Raw genomic sequence first — 17,131 nt, forward strand, 5'->3', positions numbered from 1 at the left:
CGGACGCATCGAGGGCAAGGCAGCCTGGGGCGACAGCTAGTGTGCTGAGGCCGTGGAGCTCTGGACCTATGCAGAGCTTGGAGCGGGGAGGTCACCGGATTGTTAGGTATGCATTCATAAAATGCCAAAATTGGGGCAATTTCTGGGGACGTCCATAATTAGTCTTGCGGTTCAGTATAATCATGGTAGTAACCTCACGGAACAGTTATTATTGCGATATTGTAGGAAAGCTCATGGTTTTACAGGAAGGCACACAGTTTGTAACAATGCTAACAATTATGTTGACAATTAAGAAATTGTTCACTATTTTGGCTGTATTATACTTTTAGATTTATGACATTAGAAAGTGAATAATGACTACTAATAGATACAGTGCAATAATTCTATTTGAGTCAGAAACACTCTTAAAGGCAACACAGGTATAGAAACAGCCTAGTAACAACAACATTCATATCGTCAAGGCCGTGACCTAGTTATTAGAATGCTATGGTAACCACTACTGTTGAAAAAAAGGTCAAATGTTAAACATTACTCTCTAACTTTTAAACCAATTCCCAGCCAATGTTTAAGTGTAATCTTTCCATTTGGCATCAACCTGTAAATTATGGTTTTTAAAAAGTGACTCATGAGTTGAACTCTGTCCCGTGTTGTTACATATACTGTATGTCAGATTTACATAGTGGGAAGAGAATCCACTGAACACTCCTCAAGTGCAATAATTAGTAACTTGTTAAAGATGTGCCAAAACCATTGAGGAATTTGTTTGTGGAGACCATCAGATTTAGACACGCTTTGTGTCTTAGCTCTACAAACCATCACGTTTTATTGATCCTGCAAAAATGGACACAACCAGCGATAAACTTTTCTGCTGCAGATGGCTGCGCAACAAGCTTCCTCTTGTACACAGAGATGAACTGTACCACATCATTAGAATGACAGGGCCTTTGGTAAGAACCAGCTCTTTTTTTAATGTTTTCTAAGATGCTGTGTGTCTGTTGAAAAAAAATCTCCTCATTTTAGAGAGTAGAAGATTGTTAAATGTTTGCTTTGAAGATCAGAGACAGATCTGTCAGATTTTCAGAAGCAGCGATCAGTGAAATTAACCCTCCTAACACATTTTACCCTTGGGGTCAGTCTGACCACAGAGATATTTGACTCCAGAAACATGGTTTTCAGAAAATTGTTGACCAAGTTATTGTGTCAGACTCTTTGTTTATTTGTTGAATACATAAATAATCCCTTGATAATGAAACCATGACCTTTTCTCTAGCGCCACCATCAGGCCTAACTTTTAAATTAGAATTTCTTTATCTTGAATAGTTTTCATCCAAATCTTCTCAATTTTACTGACAGCATTAATAACCACAAGAGTATGAACCCTATTGGTTGTGGTGATGATACGACCTTTACTGCAGCGCCACCATCAGGTCAAAGTTTCAGTTTTAAAGCTAATGTATCTTAGAACTATTTCATCCAAATCTTTTCTAATTTGTGCTGCACATTCACGACTTTCACGGAATGAACCTTAATGGTTGATGTTGGTGACCCACCACTTTCCTTTCATAAACATGTTTTTTTCCTCCTTTTTCAATCTCCTTTTGTAACATATTTAGCATTATTCATTATAAATTCTTCTCTCTTTCACTGTGAAAGAACTGACAGACAGACACATTTTACTCAGCTAAAACAGCTTGGGGTCAAATTGGCCCCAGAGAAACACCAATGCGTGCAATATCAATGCATAATCAATTGTACCAAATTGTACTCAAATTAGGAAAAGTCATTAAATATGAAGCAAAAAAAAATTAAGTCAACTATTATTTTTTGAATGATAAACATGAAATGGGGTCAAATTGACCCCAAGGATAATAGGAGGGTTAAGTGATGTCCAGCACACCTGAATGCTGTATGTAACTCAGGGACAACAGTGCATTGATGTTTGTCTTTGCAGCTCCTGTCTAGAATCCTCATCTACCTGCTTCCATTTGTAGTCACAATGTTCTGTGGACGTCTGGGAAATTCTGTGATGGCTGGATATGGATTAGCTTCTGCTGTAAGTATAAAGCTCATGTAACCGGAAATAAAGTGAAATTCAAGAGCTGTTGGCATGAAAATAAAAATAATGACAGCTGTCCCACCCAGCAATATATGGTTGAAAGGATGTTTTTGCCACATGTCTAAACAACGTCAATATTATATAAGAAAGGTGAAAAGCCATCTTTTTAGGTTCATAGTACTATGCACTCAATATGAATTTAGTTAGTTAATTAATTAATTAGAAGTGTTAGCACTTTGAGATGACTTTGTTATATTCTGCGCTATATAAATCAAGCTGAATTGAATTATAGTCCCCTCCAAAAGTATTGGAATGGCAAGGTCAATTCCTTTGTTTTTGTTGTACACTGAAGACATTTAGATTTCAGATCAAAACATGAATATGATATAAAAGTTCAGAATTCCAACTCCAACTCTTTAAACAACTCAGGACAAAGCACCTTTTGTTTGAACCCACCCACTTTTCAAGTAAGCAAAAGTATTGTAACAGACCTTATTAAATTAAGTTAAAGTGAATAACATTAAATATATGGTGGCATAACCCTTACGTGCAATAACTGCATCAAGCCTGCGACCCATTGACTTCACCAGACTGTTGCGTTCTTCATTTGAAATGCTTTTCCAGGCCTTTACTGCAGCCTCTTTCATTCCTTGTTTGTTTATGGAGGTTCCTCTTCAGGAGGTAAAATGCTCTACTGGGTTAAGGTCCAGTGATTGACGTGGCCAGTCTAAGATCTTCCACTTTTTCCCCTTGATGAAGTCCTTTGTTGTATTGGCAGTGTGTTTTGGGTCATTGTCTTGTTGCATGATGATGCTTCTCCTGATTAGTTTGGATGCATTTTTCTGTACATTTCCAGACAAAGTGGTTTTGTAGACTTTAAAATTCATTCTGCTGCTACCATCATGAGTTACATCATCAACAAAGACTATTTAGCCCATTCCAGAAGCAGCCATGCAAACCATGACATAACCTCCACCATGCTTCACCAATGAGCTTGTGTGTTTTGGATCATAAGCAGATCATTTTATTCTGCATACTTTGGCCTTTCCATCACTTTGGTAGAGGTTAATCTTGGTCTCATCAGTCCATAAAACTTTGTTCCAAAACTTTTGTGGCTCATCTCTGTTCTTTTGCAAATTCCATCTGGCCTTCCTTCTTTTTGCTGATGAGTGGTTTGCATCTTGTGGTATGGTCTCTATATTTCTTCTCTCGAAGTCTTCTTCGAACAGTGGATTGTGATGCCTTCACCCCTGCCCTGTGGAGGTTGGCAGTGATGTCACTGACTGTTGTCTTTGGTTGTTTCCTCACAGCTCTCACAATGTTTCTGTCATCAACTGCTGTTGATAGCCTTGACCGATCTGTTCGATGCCTGTTGCTCAGTACACCAGTAGTTTCTTTCTTTTTCAGGACTTTCCAAATTGATTTTGTATTGGCTATGCCTAATGTTTGTGCAATAGCTCTGATGGATTATCCCTCTTCTCTTAGCTTCAAAATGGTTTGCTTTTCTCCCATAGACAGCTCTCTGGTCTTTATGTTTGCTTAACAGCAAATGCAGTTTTCACAGGTGAAACCCAAAGCCAAAAACAAGAACTATTTAATGTTTAAGCAATCAATCTAAAAGACAACACCTGAGCAACTAGAAACACCCATAAGTCACATGTTCCAATAGTTTTGCTCACTTGAAAAGTGGGTGGGTAACCAAAGGTGCTCTGTCCTGAGTTGTTTAACACATCTAGCTGTAAATACCATGAAATAAAAGCTGGAATTCTAAACTTTTGTCTCATATTCATGTTTTCATCTGAAACCCAAATGTTTACATTATACAGCAAAAACAAAGGAATTACCATTCCAATACTTTTGGAGGGGACTGTATCTTACCTTCCCAAAATGTAATACCTTTGTAGTCAAATTGTACCAGGGTCAGATTTGTCTTTTTGGTTTATGTTTGTGGGCTGTTATGTTTGAAGTTGTTACAATACATTTTCTTATTATTTTAAAAGGGTTAAAATTGTAGAGCTACTTACCCCAAATGAGAAGTCCTATTTCTAATGACAATTTTTGAGCCAAACTTGAACCAAATGTGCTAAATCTGGACCAAGTAGGACAGTCCAAAAACAACCCAATTTCAACAACTATATTGTGTAAAAAAATGTTTTACCTATTTGGACGGCCCAAAAGCTACTCAATTTCTACGACTATAATTGGGCTAAAATTGGACCAAGTTGGACAATCCAAAGACAGCTAGATTTCAATGACTATATTGGGGCTAAATTTTGATGGTAAAAACCCTCCAATTTCATTAACTAAATAGGACTAAAATTGGACTATGTTGAATGGTACAATAATAACTATATTGGGGCTAAATTTGGACCCCTTTTGACGGTCCAAAAAACCCAATGACTGGCAATCAAGGCAAAGATGAACCGACGAGATTCAGCCCAAAATAGAACGTCTAGAATTATGACGTTGGGTATTTAGTGGGCTAAATAAAAATAACCTGCCATATGTGTTGCATTTGAATGTCTAACAGTTGGGTTTTTTCTCTTAATTTCAGGCCATTAATGTTTCCACTGCAGCAACAGGATGTGGTCTGGGTCTGGCATGTGATACTCTCATATCTCAGGTGTGTTTCTCTTTTCTGACACTTGGTTGACAAAGGCTATTCATTACTCCGATGCGTGGAATAATTAACAGTGTCTGAGCGCCTGTGCAGACGTTTGGTGGGAAGAACCTGCTGAGGGTGGGAGGAATTCTTCAGCGTGGCATCATCATCCTCCTGCTCTTCTGTCTGCCCTGCTGGGCTCTCCTCATTAATGCCCAGGCCATCCTGCTCTGCATGGGTCAAGACCCTGAGGTGGCCAGGTAATCGCCTGCACTAAGCTTACATGTAAAACCCAGGCCCTCAAAGATGCGTCACATCATGTGAGCCTTCATCCTCTAAAACACGCGTCAAACCCAAGGCCTGGGGGCCAAATCTGGCCCTTTAAAACATGAATCATTTTATAAATTACCAAAGATTTAGTTGTGGATATCTCAGTAGGGTTGCAAAATGGGTGTAAACTCTGGAATTTTGGCAATATTAAGAAAACAGAAAGTTTTCATTGGAATTATAATATTGAAATTAACCAGAAATCGGGGGTGATTTTAAAAAACTGTATCATTTCCAAACATAGATATCGGCAGCCTTGCAAAATAATACATATATAATTTCAATACATTTATTTGGAAGTAGAACTTGACACTTATTTACATTATTTGCAGGGGTTTACAGTTTTCGCATGCTTGTAGAACACGATGGAAGTAATTTTTACTCTTAAATTGTTGAAAGAAATGAAATTTTTCCAAAATCCTGCTCAATCCTCCAATTATTTTCAAAAATGTCCCCAAATTCTAATATTGTGTGGATATTGTTGGTGCCTTCTACTCTATATGCTTTTATATCATATATACATGTAAATGAAAAGTAGCTCTAATGTTGAAATTGTTAGTTTCCCCACCACTGCAGCTCACTTGAGATCAAACTTGTACATATTTGGCCCCTGAACTGAACAAACAATATCACTGCACTTAATTCTGTTTACAAGTATACATATTGTTCAATGTATTGCTATGAGGAAAAGCAGAAATGAACTATAAAAATAGACTTTTCTGAAAATGGCGTTTTTTATTCAGAATTGCCCAGCTGTATATAATGGCTTTCCTCCCTGCAGTACCAGTAAGTTTCATCTATAAGCAAAAAACAATACAAAAATAAGCAAAAATCAATACAAAAGAAACATTTGATGCCATTAGTGCACACTTGTTTATCCAGTGTTTTCTTTCCAGGCCATGTTTCTACATCAGCTCCAGGTGTCTTATCTGCAGAATCAGGTGCACTAATGCTAATTTCAATACTTTCACATTTGTCCTTCACTCATGGTGTGTTGTTGTTTGTGTATTCACTCGTGGTGTGTTGTTGTTTGTGTTTTCAGGGAATAATCCTGCCTCAGTTCTACACAGCTGTACTTGCAAACATTGCCAATGTGCTGACAAATTATGTTTTTCTTCACTGGCTAAATTTGGGTGTTAGGTGGGTGTGCTCGTGTGCCATCTTTTCTAATCTGAATATACAGTTGTATAAGCAACACTGTCAATATGTAATTACAGTGGTTCTGCTGCAGCCAACACCTTGTCACAGATTTACATTTGTATCTTCCTGTTTGCTTACATTCGCTGGAAAAAGCTTCATGAGGCCACATGGGGAGGTAATTAATTTGTTCTTAAGCATCTTTCCATGTTTGCATAGACAATTTCTCCCAGTCATCTTCAGAGATGATAAGTAGGTGCCTCTCTCCCCCTGCAGGATGGTCTGCAGATTCACTGCAGGAGTGGGGCTCCTACATGAGGCTGGCTGTGCCCAGTACAATGATGACTTGTTTTGAGTGGTGGGTTTATGAGTTTGGTGGATTCTTTGCAGGTAAACTCACTTATACCCCTATATGAACCATTTTAACAATGGGACATTTAATTCACAATTTAGAATGAGTAATAACAATAGGTCAAATTGTGTCTAAAAAAATACCGGTTTAGTTGAAGTTTTATACATAAGGCTGAAATTATACTGTCATTATCTGTCATTAGCATGAATAAGTCATCATGAAGGCTGTCATTAAGTGTGGTTTGCTAAATTTTAATACCTTTGGAGCTATGTTGGCATTTTTCGGTTATGGTTAGGGGTCAGGGTAAGTAAGGGTTAGGGGTTAGGTACACAAAGAACACTTAATAACAGCCTTCATGACACCTTATTCATGCCAATGACAGGTGTTATGTCATAATAATGACAGCCTAATGTCAGCCTTATATATAAAACGTGAAGTGTGCACAAAATATTCAGAATTTAAATGAAATAACAATTAGACTTACTGCCTTTCCCAAATAAAATGCAATTGAAGATGCATAAGGTAAACTCCTCGGAGTCAATATCCTTCAGTTTAACCCCTCGGAGTCAGTATAACCCAGCAGAGTCGAAATTACCCCTTAGTCAGTATAACCATTGTAGTGTCAGTGTAACCATAACTAATAGCAGGGGGCACTTTGAGGCTAATAAAAACTGTATTAATAATGATATTAATGTTCTAATAGGTTTAAATCGGAATATTTTTTATTTATTTGATTGTGTGTGCATGTTACTGAACAAACATGTTACATGCATGCATGTAAACACACTGGATTGTAGCCAAAGGTTAATTTCTATTGTTAAATTTATGAAAATGCAGGAGTGTCCTTAGTATTCTGTGCGCTGGTACGTCGGTAAAATCAGACTAAATTTGGGGGACGAGTTATCAGACAAAGATCTGTTTTATAATGATAAAGTACACTGAAAACAATAGTGACAATATAAATACTGGCCCCGATAGTGGAACAAACCCTCAGATCCCCTTTTATATAGGAACATAGGGACTACAGGATATGTTCAATAACAAAGAGACAGAAATACATCTGACATGCTCCCTTATTTACAACCATTTAATATCCCGTCAAGGAATGAATACTAAAGGTGGGATGATATATTGTGCAACAAATTATTGGGATAATAAAACGTTACAAGATGTATTGCTGAGGGTACGTGTGGTACACGGTTTTTTTTTTTTTTTTTTTCATATTCCTATTAATACTGCTTTTTGTCTTATATTGTATTCTATAAGTGATACAATATAATATGATAAACGTGGATTCAATTCTTCTGAATCTACATCTGTCAAACTCAAGGCCCAAGGGCCAAATCTGGTCCTTTGGAGCATCCAATTCAGTCCGCAGGAGAAAGTAAAAATGACAGCAAAAACATGAATTATTATGTAAATTACCAAATAATCCAGTTGTGATAGCTCCACCAAATTCACCAGCGTGCATTTTTCCTTTGTTTATATCATTTTTAATAGCAAATTGTGAAAATGCTTCTACAAATCATGCAATTTTAAAGTGAATTGAACGGATATTGAAAACTAAAACACAATAATGTTACAGTCGTTCTTTCCACCAAAAATCTGTGGCCCACTTGAGGTCAAACTGGTCCATGATTGGCCCTTGAACTAACATGAGTTGACACTACTGTTCTAAAGCAAATAATCAACAACATTCATTTCTTTGTGTCCAATAATCAGGAATGCTGGGTGAAGACGAGCTGGCAGCTCAACATGTTGTGATAATGATAGCTTTCATAACCTACATGGTACGCATAAATCTTTATCAATATTGCTTATGAGACACATTACAAGCTAATCTTATTTTTTTCTAAAACAATGAACACATATAGTTCCCTCTTGGTATTCAAGCGGCTGCCTGTGCTCGGGTGGGGAATGCTCTTGGGGCTGGAGACACTGCCAGGGCAATACTTACCAGCAAGTTGTCACTTGGTCTTGCAGGTCAGCTAAAATTCCCTAGACTTGTTGAATCATATGGTCATAAATTAACGTCTTGTCCATTTCTTGATGTTTTTCAGGTGCTTTTGCAGTCGCTGAAGGTATCGTACTTGGCTCTTCAAAAACAGTGTTGGGCTTCCTCTTCACTTCTGATGAGTTAGTATGAAATGCTTCCCCAAACTTTGTGTTACACAAAAACAATATTAAAAGTAAATATCTGGTAACACAGTTGAAGTTTCATACATAAGGCTGACATTAGGCTGTCATTAATATTATTAATATTACACCTGTCATTAGCATGAATAAGGTGTCATGAAGGCAGTCATTAAGAGTCGTTTGTTACCCTAACCCAGGGCAACTTTTATCACAACAGGGCCACAAAAATGTGATTGTGTGATCTGAGGGCCACATTGTCAACATTCATGTCATCATTTATTTAGAACAATGACCAATCTGAGTATTATTACAGGAAAGAGTTTTTATCATTGTTTTTTCTCTTTTTGTGTCGTTTTTTTGTTGTTTTCTGAGTTTTTAGTCATTTTGTGTATTTATGTTATTTTGGGAATTCCTCCCAACATTTTGTGTATTTTTTTTGAGACATTATATGTGTTTTTGTTATTTCTTGTGAAATAATTTGTGAATTTGTGTTGGCATTGTGTGCGTCTTTGAAGTCATTTTGTATGTTTGTTGTAAGTATTAGTTTGTTGTGTTTTTGTGTGTGTTTAGGTGGATGTTTGGTGTTTCTGGTGTGCCTTTGTATATTTTATTTTTTTTTGTGTATTTTTAAAAACTTTAGGTTTCTTTCATAACCCCGGTTCTATGAGTAATATTTCGTGAGATGTCTCACTCTGGGATGTGAACTCTGTCTACATTCCTCAGAAGCATTCTGTTTCACAATGTCAATCCTGATTGACCGGTGAAGCGCGACAATCCCTTGGGAGACACTCCCACCTCCTATAAAATGAGGACACGGACAGGTGTGCACCATTCAAATAAGCAAACCTCTTCTCCTCATTCGAGAAAGAAGGGCAGTCTGGTGAGACATCTCACTCATATTACTCATAGAACCACAAAATATTATGAAATAGAACGCTTTTGTCTTTTTGCTCCGGGTATTTTTGTTTACATTCTGTGCATTTTGCTTCCGTCTTGTATGTTTTCGGATAAATTTTGTCTATTATATTGGGCTTCATATTACTTCCAATCTCTTGAATTACAACAATTAAACCGAGGGACGCATGTGGCCCCCACGCCACCATTTACCCATGTCTGCCCTCACCCTAACACTGTTACCGTAACTCCTAACCTTAATCCTACCTAACCCCACTAGATCCCTCCACCTAACTCAAAAATCTGAACTATCATTCCAGGAAGATCATAGAGCTGGTGTCGAACTTAATGAATGCTTACTGTTTCCTGCAGTTCTTTGATGGTCTTGTGGTAAGTCTCAGAATTTCTAATTTGGTTAGAAAACTGGTACATTCTGAAGATGATTAAAGCTGTAATAAATGTTTATTTTCTCTCCATGCTAGTGTGTCTGCACGGGCATCTTTTTAGGCACAGGCAAGCAGAAGATACCAGCTGTTGCAAACTTCATTGGATACTATTGCATTGGGCTTACCCTAAGCGTTGTTTTCATGTTTGTGGTGAAACTAAGGGTTTTAGGTAAAGACGGGAAATCATCATGTCATTGTCAATACAAGACAAGATAAATAAAGTCTGTTTCATCAACAGAACACCATGTCTTTGTTGTTCTTTTCTCTGCAGGCTTTTGGTTGGGACTGCTCGTCTGTGTCGTTTTACAATCCACCTTTTACATTGTTGTCATCTTCAAGCTGAACTGGAAGCAAATGACAGAGGAGGTATTACCAATAACTAAGGTTTTATCATCATGACACATCCATTTGTATTACTGAAAGAAATGAAAGTAATCTTTGTATCCATTTTCTCAGGCTGTGAAACGAGCTAAAAAAGGGGCCCAGTTTGCTTTACTGGATACGGAAAACCTTTCTGAGAATTCTGCAGACCAAAAAGTAAGTTATGTGAATGGAACTCAATGCTATTTTTACCACAGGCTGAAGGTTTTTCATGTTCTCACTTCATGTTTGAATAAAAAGTCTTTTGGAAAAACAAACTGTCACACTGCTTCCTATTAGGGGTGTAAATCACCAGCTTCATCACAATACAATACAATGTTGATATGTTTGGATGACGATACGATGTTTGCCGATATCACATGTGTGACCTGACATGAAATCAAAAGTTTCTTTACTTTAATCAGGGAAGCCTTGCATTCAGTTAAACAAACTGGTCAGCAATTAATATTCATCTCTTTGTAGGGTTAAAATAGAAAAATGTGTTTAGTTCAACTTAAACTCTTTGATTTATTGCTGTGAATGACTGTAAAGCAGGGGTCTCAGACTAATTTTACTTCAGGGGCCAAAGACAGACCAGTTTAATTTCAAGTGGGCCGCAGATTTTAGGGGATAAAACAAGTACTTTTTTCATCCATGTGCCCTAGTTTGCACTTCCACCTATAATAGTATTTAGAATATTTAAGGCACTGACAATATCCAAGCAATAAGTGACAGATATCAGTCCCTGCAGAATCTTCAATTTCCTTTGTGACCAATTTTTGTTTAATTTGGGAACATTTTGGGAAATAGTTTGAGGAAAATTGTAGGATATTTGAAAAAATTGAGAGTAATTACAACAGTTTGAAGTTCACAATGACTGCCATCAAGTGATATAACCATGGGTAAAATGTGCAGTTTCATTGACATTGTGTATTTGGAGATACTGAGATATCTAAAACTGAATTGGTTGGTGATTTCATGTTTTTGCTGTAATTCTATACTTTCTCCTGAGGGCCATATCAGGAGCTTTAAAGGGCCGGACTTTGCCCCTGGGCCTTGAGATTGATGTGTGATGTAAAACATTATGTCTTGTTCTTGAAGTGGGTGGACGACCACAGGTTACATGAAAGGAGCACTGGGACCAATGGAGGACCTGCTGATCAGCACCACAGAGGTGGACGTCTCACCACCACCCAGCTCGTCGTCAGAAGAGGAATTCTGATTTTTGCAGCTGTTTGTCTTCTTGCTGTGGGTGTAGGTGTACGCCTCCTCGTCCCTTTGCCAGTGACATCTTCAAAGCACAACTCTACATTGGACTTGTTCAATACCACGCAGACTCCTGTTCTGCTGACACCCACTGTGCTGGCTCAATAGATATATTAGCATAGCCCAGCAACACAGCAGGTTATATGAAGGGAAAAGGTTGGAGCTGGTATTGATTTGAAATTTGAAATGTATTCTGCATCTGTGTATAATACAAATTCTACGAAGGTAAAATTGGTGCCTTATGTTTTTCCTTTTTCCTTCCACTTGTAATAAAAATCATCCTGCTCACCTCGTACTGTGGACGTCATTCATTCTTATGCATGTGAAACAAAAAATGTGAATTTTACTCAAAACAGCCCACAAAGAAAAGTCTTAACAAAGACTGTAAATACCTCTGGAGATCATTTTGAAAGAAGAGGATCAGAAAACAACTTCAGTTCAAAGCTGAGGGCTAACTAAACTTAAAATAACTAAACATATCAAAGATCATCAGGATTCCACTTCCCTCTCTTCAATCTTTGAATTTCCTTGTGATAATTCCAGCAAAAGAATTTTTGCCTTCTTTTTCAATGATATCTTAAGGTTTCATTTATTTAGACAACTGTTCCTCAGGAAATCCACTTTGATCTCCTGACATGTTTCGACTGACAACTGCCAGTCTTTGTCAGAGGCGTCTGCTGATCGCTTTGATGTTTCCTTTGAAGTTTCTTTGACTTCCGCGTAGTAATTCCAGCAAGATTTTTTTTCTCTACTTTTTGAATAATATCTTAAGGTTTCATTTATATTTATTTTTTAGCAATGATATACCGGTATCATTTGTAAAATATATCAATACTTAATACACATAAAAGGTATAAATTGTGAAAGAGAATATCATTTATATATTTCCACACTAAATTTTATTGATGAAATTTGTGTATATACTATGTGTGTATATATGTTTGATGTGCATATAAACTGTACATATAAAACTTGTGCAGAGTGGATAGTGAATGTGTATTGTAAAAATAGTCATAAAAGTGTGTGATATTACAAGATCATTTTGTCTTATAATGTCTTAAGGAAATCCAGGAAATCCACTTTGATCACCTGACATGTTTAAATTGTTGTGGATTTCCCTTTATTTAAATGTTAATGTGAAGAATTCTCCGCTGGCATCTTCTCGATATAAATATGACATTTTTAAGAATACAAAGTAAAGATCCGTATATCTTTACTTGTGTCAGAATTAGACCCTTCATGGCAAGGTCTGAGAGCAGCAAGCCAGAACGCTACTCTTAGAAAACAGGAGAGTAAGCGCATATATCTTCCACAGGATTTTTAGACAACATATGTTGACTAAATTAGCCTTAGCTTGGACACAAAGAGAGGAAGCAGCAAATGTTTACTCGTGGACCTAAAGGTGGTAGGAATCCTATCTGGAGCCAGAATCAGACACTTTTATGACATAAAACTGCTGTTGCAGGAGGAGACCAGTCCAGACCAAGATACTTATTTGGTTCCTAAGTCAATATAACACTCTAGCAACTGTCCTTCTGTGCTGGTTGGGTTTAATTATGAAAACGTGTTCAAGCATGTAAAAGACCAACACTCAAATTTAGGTAAGAAAAGGTTTATTGCATTAAATAAATGTAATTCAAAGCAGTCAATACACCACAATACCTACCCTGGAAATGGCCTCCTGGATGTCGTTGGGAAGTTTTGCATCTTTTTCAATCGGAGTTATGGTCATTTAAGGTGTGCTGTTGCCCAAAGGTCTGACGTTTACATTCTGTTGAAATTAACCCGCAAATTTCCATGGATTTATAGAAATCCTAGGACCAACCCTGCTAGATGAACTCAAGACAACACACTGACGCTTAAAGAGTAACCAAATCCCAGATTTTGGTTTACCTGTCACTATGTGAGAAATTCAAAAAATCCCTTGATTATGGGCGTGGCTTCTGTTGCAGTTAAGACACGACCAGTCTATACTATAAAATCTCCAATGAACAATCTATGCCATGCTAACTAGCTACTCATTACTTAATATACCTCTATTCACAATTCTCTCAAACCAACCTACTCACCGGAGATTGTGGAGTCCACAGGTGCTACATTTTATAGGAGGGGTGGAGCCAACAGTGAATCGAAGCCACCAAAACGTCACAAACCACCATTCTCAGCCAATAGCGAAATTTGATTGTTATAGACAGGTGTCAACCCATAGAGGGCAGTCACTCTTACATGTTATTATTATATCTGACAAAAATTTCAAGAGTTGGACTAGAATCAATCAACAACACCACTTTATACCCAAATGCTTTTTTTTCATCAGAATTTTTTTTGGGGGGTTTAGTTACTCTTTAATGATTGAAATCAATGGACTTATTTATCAACCCAATGATTACAGACGAGGCTCAGGTGTGCGTAGGAACTCGCACACCAGGACACACCCACAATTTATCCACACGTGGGCGCACTCACACTGCAGTGCACACTCAAACCTGTACAACCGTGAACTCAACTAACTCCTCAAAGCACCACAAATGAGCACACAAGCATCAGCACACACAATAAACACACACCCATGTCTAATCACAACAAGTGTACGTTGCACATACAAACACTCAGAGAGAGTACAAGTGAGAAAGAAGTAACATGTTGGCATTGTGACAAGTGGACGCCATGGGTGGACTGTCGTACTGGGACACCGGGGAATTTCCCGGTGGGCCGCTGGTTAGGGCAACGAGAGGAAAAAAAAAAAGAAAGTGGGAATAAACATACTTATTGTAAGGATTTTATTACCTCTACCTTCCCAGTTCTTTAATGATCAGCTTCAAGGAAAGATGACAAGAGTATTTCTAATTACCTTTTAGTTAGTCACAAGTAAAATCTTACAACAAATCAGCCCCTACACACACACGCAGGCGGTAGGAGAATTCTGTGCCGTGGAAAACATGCTGCCCTCCATGCTGCCAGTTTGCAGGCTCTCACAAGACTTAATACCAACTTCAAGCAGTACAGATAACTTCCCCCGAACCCCAGCACGTTGCTGGCGATTGGCTGGTTGATGTTCACACTTGCCCTTTGGCTTACCATCATGTAAATCATGGTGTCGATACAGCAATCCCCCAAAGCAATACAAAGGAACAATGGAATGTTGAATGTGATACAGTCAAGTTTCAGAACTGGGAACTAATATCCCAGTAAATATCCTTCATTGTCAAGTATCAAGTATTGGCTATTCCGGTATTTCACCCCTCTTTCCCGCCATCGTCTCGTCTCAGTATTTTCCCGTAAATATCCCGTATTCTAATGTAATAATAATTAAAAGATAAATAAAAACATTCCTCTGCCTTACAAAACTGAATGCTGTCACTAGCCTCGCGAGAACTGCCACCTGAAATGGCCTGAGTGGCAGTTCTAGCGTTTCCCACGGGGGAAGAAACCACGTAAGTCGGTATGAAAAATCAGCTAATCACAAGCGCCACAAATACACTCCTTTCAAAAAGTACTAAAGCATGTAAAGTCTGCAACAAATGTGTCTAATAAGTCAGGAGTGAATAACCGAGAACCCTATAAGTGAGCATGAGTAATTATAAGAAAATACATTTCTGTAATGAAGATAAAATGTAAATGTCTAACTTAAAGACAAGCAATGTGAAATGAACTGTAAATATGCAATGTGTTGACTTGTATATGAACTGAAAGTATATTAAATAAACAAATGTGCTTCAAATACCCATTTGTATTTTAATGTAGGCTGTATTATAATTTAGGAATTAGGGCTGGGCAATATATTGAGATTCAAGATGTATAGAGTTTTCTATTTTGGCGATATAGAAAACTACAATATTGCATATATCGATATCATATTTTGTATAAAAATCCTTGTTTTAGTAGTCGCTGCTTTTACTTCTCAGAACAACATGTAAAGCTCAGTTAGATGGATAAATGAGTATGTCCTAACCCAGACCTTCCCCCATAACAAGCCACACGACAGAACTCACTCACACATACTAATAAATGAGCTTGTGTGGCATTTTGCATCAGCAAATATAACCCAGAATTTTCTTTCCGGTCAGACTTGAATTTAAAAAAAATTATCAAGATTTACATCGTATATCACCATTATGAGAAAATATATTGAGATATGAGTTTTGGTCCATATCACCCAGCCCTATTAGGAATGTTCACAGCATTTCAATGTCAACAAAGGTAGGCCTAGCAGATTCTAATCACATAATTGTATTTAGTAAGTGGTTGACAAGTGGCTATTTTAGATTTCCTCTACACTTGTCTTAAAATATAAGGGATACTGGAGCTTGGTTGGTGTGGTGGGTCAGCCAAATGTTATTGTATCAATAAAATGACCTGTTTGCATTAATATCACTACATGCTGTAAAATCACTTTACTACTGTAATTATATTACTGTATGCTACCTATGGGTTGAAGTTAATGATTAATAGATGATGATTGTCCAAAGCAACATCAAATGCAGTTATTTTCATCAAGGGACATAAAACTTGTGTTGCCAGCTGGCTGGCTCCCCACACCGTGCAGGAAGTGGGACGATCTGTCATTGACTCCCGGGCCACTTTCCCCCGCCAGTCCGCCCCTGGTGGACACGTTTACTCACACTTCCTACTTGTTACCATAATAATTGTTCTAGTCAACGCAACATTTTGTTTTCTCATTCATTAAGTGCCAAAATTAGGCCAATTTCCAGGGACGTCCGTCACCCTAACTCACAGCTTATCTGACAACACAACAGTAAGCTTAAAGGGTTATTAGTAGGGAAGTAACGGTTCACGGTTCAGTATAATCATGGTAGTAGCCTCACGGAACAATAATTATTGCAATATTGTAGGAAAGCTCATGGTTTTACAGGAAGGCACACAGTTTGCAACAATGCTCACAAGAACAAGAATGGTGACAATTGACAAATTGTCTTTTCACTATTTTGACCGTATTTATTATTTATTTATTACTAATAGATACAGTGCAATAATTCTATTTGAGTCAGAAACACTCTTAAAGGCAACACAGGTATAGAAACAGCCTAGTAACAACCTGACCCGGATCTACCATATGGGCAACCTGGGCACGTGCCCAGGGGCCCTCGGGCATAGAGGGGCCCTCTGCCGGCAGAAATAATAATGGTCCAATCAGAATAAAATAATGGTTGTCTACAAGAAATGGACTCTCGTGATTGTCTCCCTTATATGTCAGTTTGTTGACTTGACAGGTAATGATTGGGAGCGGGTGGCAATGCATTGTGTAGATTGGCTAATGATAATGGTGGGTGGGGCTTAGCAGGTGGTTTCCATAGTTTCCATATATTGTGTATGTAGTGGAAAGTGGCGGAAAATGGACCTCAGCAGCATCAACAAAAAGCCCAGCGGACACGCAAAGCGCAAGAAGAAAAAAGAAAAGGAGGAAAAGGAAGCGACAGCTATAAAAAATGTTATGCCAATTAACAGCTTTTTCAAAAAAGCTAGAATTGAAGAGGAGGGTTTCGAGCTAGCCAGCAGCAATGTTAGCTTGGAAGCGCCTTCTACCAGTGATGCCC

At 37.8% G+C, this 17,131-nt stretch overlaps 1 protein-coding gene across 1 annotated transcript; it reads left to right on the plus strand.

Annotated features, from left to right (window-relative positions):
• Positions 1-749: 749 nt before the first annotated feature.
• LOC114474194 (multidrug and toxin extrusion protein 1-like) lies at positions 750-11,712 on the plus strand. Its single transcript, XM_028464306.1, has 17 exons — positions 750-947; positions 1,952-2,053; positions 4,611-4,679; positions 4,770-4,918; positions 5,729-5,771; positions 5,882-5,926; positions 6,028-6,125; positions 6,203-6,300; positions 6,399-6,512; positions 8,197-8,264; positions 8,349-8,457; positions 8,535-8,610; positions 9,825-9,894; positions 9,987-10,119; positions 10,222-10,316; positions 10,407-10,487; positions 11,412-11,712. Exons 1-17 carry the CDS (start codon positions 840-842, stop codon positions 11,682-11,684), a joined length of 1,731 nt encoding a protein of 576 aa, XP_028320107.1. The 5' UTR covers positions 750-839; the 3' UTR covers positions 11,685-11,712.
• Positions 11,713-17,131: the final 5,419 nt, after the last annotated feature.

Source organism: Gouania willdenowi, chromosome 13 (assembly GCF_900634775.1).
Source record: "Gouania willdenowi chromosome 13, fGouWil2.1, whole genome shotgun sequence".
NCBI classification, from domain to species: Eukaryota; Metazoa; Chordata; class Actinopteri; order Blenniiformes; family Gobiesocidae; genus Gouania; species Gouania willdenowi.

Excerpts from the sequence above, each read along its gene's own strand:
- LOC114474194 (XM_028464306.1), top strand. The coding sequence starts at position 840 with ATGGACACAACCAGCGATAAACTTTTCTGCTGCAGATGGCTGCGCAAC. Across the intron at positions 9,895-9,986 it reads AGTTCTTTGATGGTCTTGTG|TGTGTCTGCACGGGCATCTT; the intron begins GTAAGTCTCAGA and ends TCTCCATGCTAG. Across the intron at positions 10,120-10,221 it reads GGTGAAACTAAGGGTTTTAG|GCTTTTGGTTGGGACTGCTC; the intron begins GTAAAGACGGGA and ends TTTTCTCTGCAG.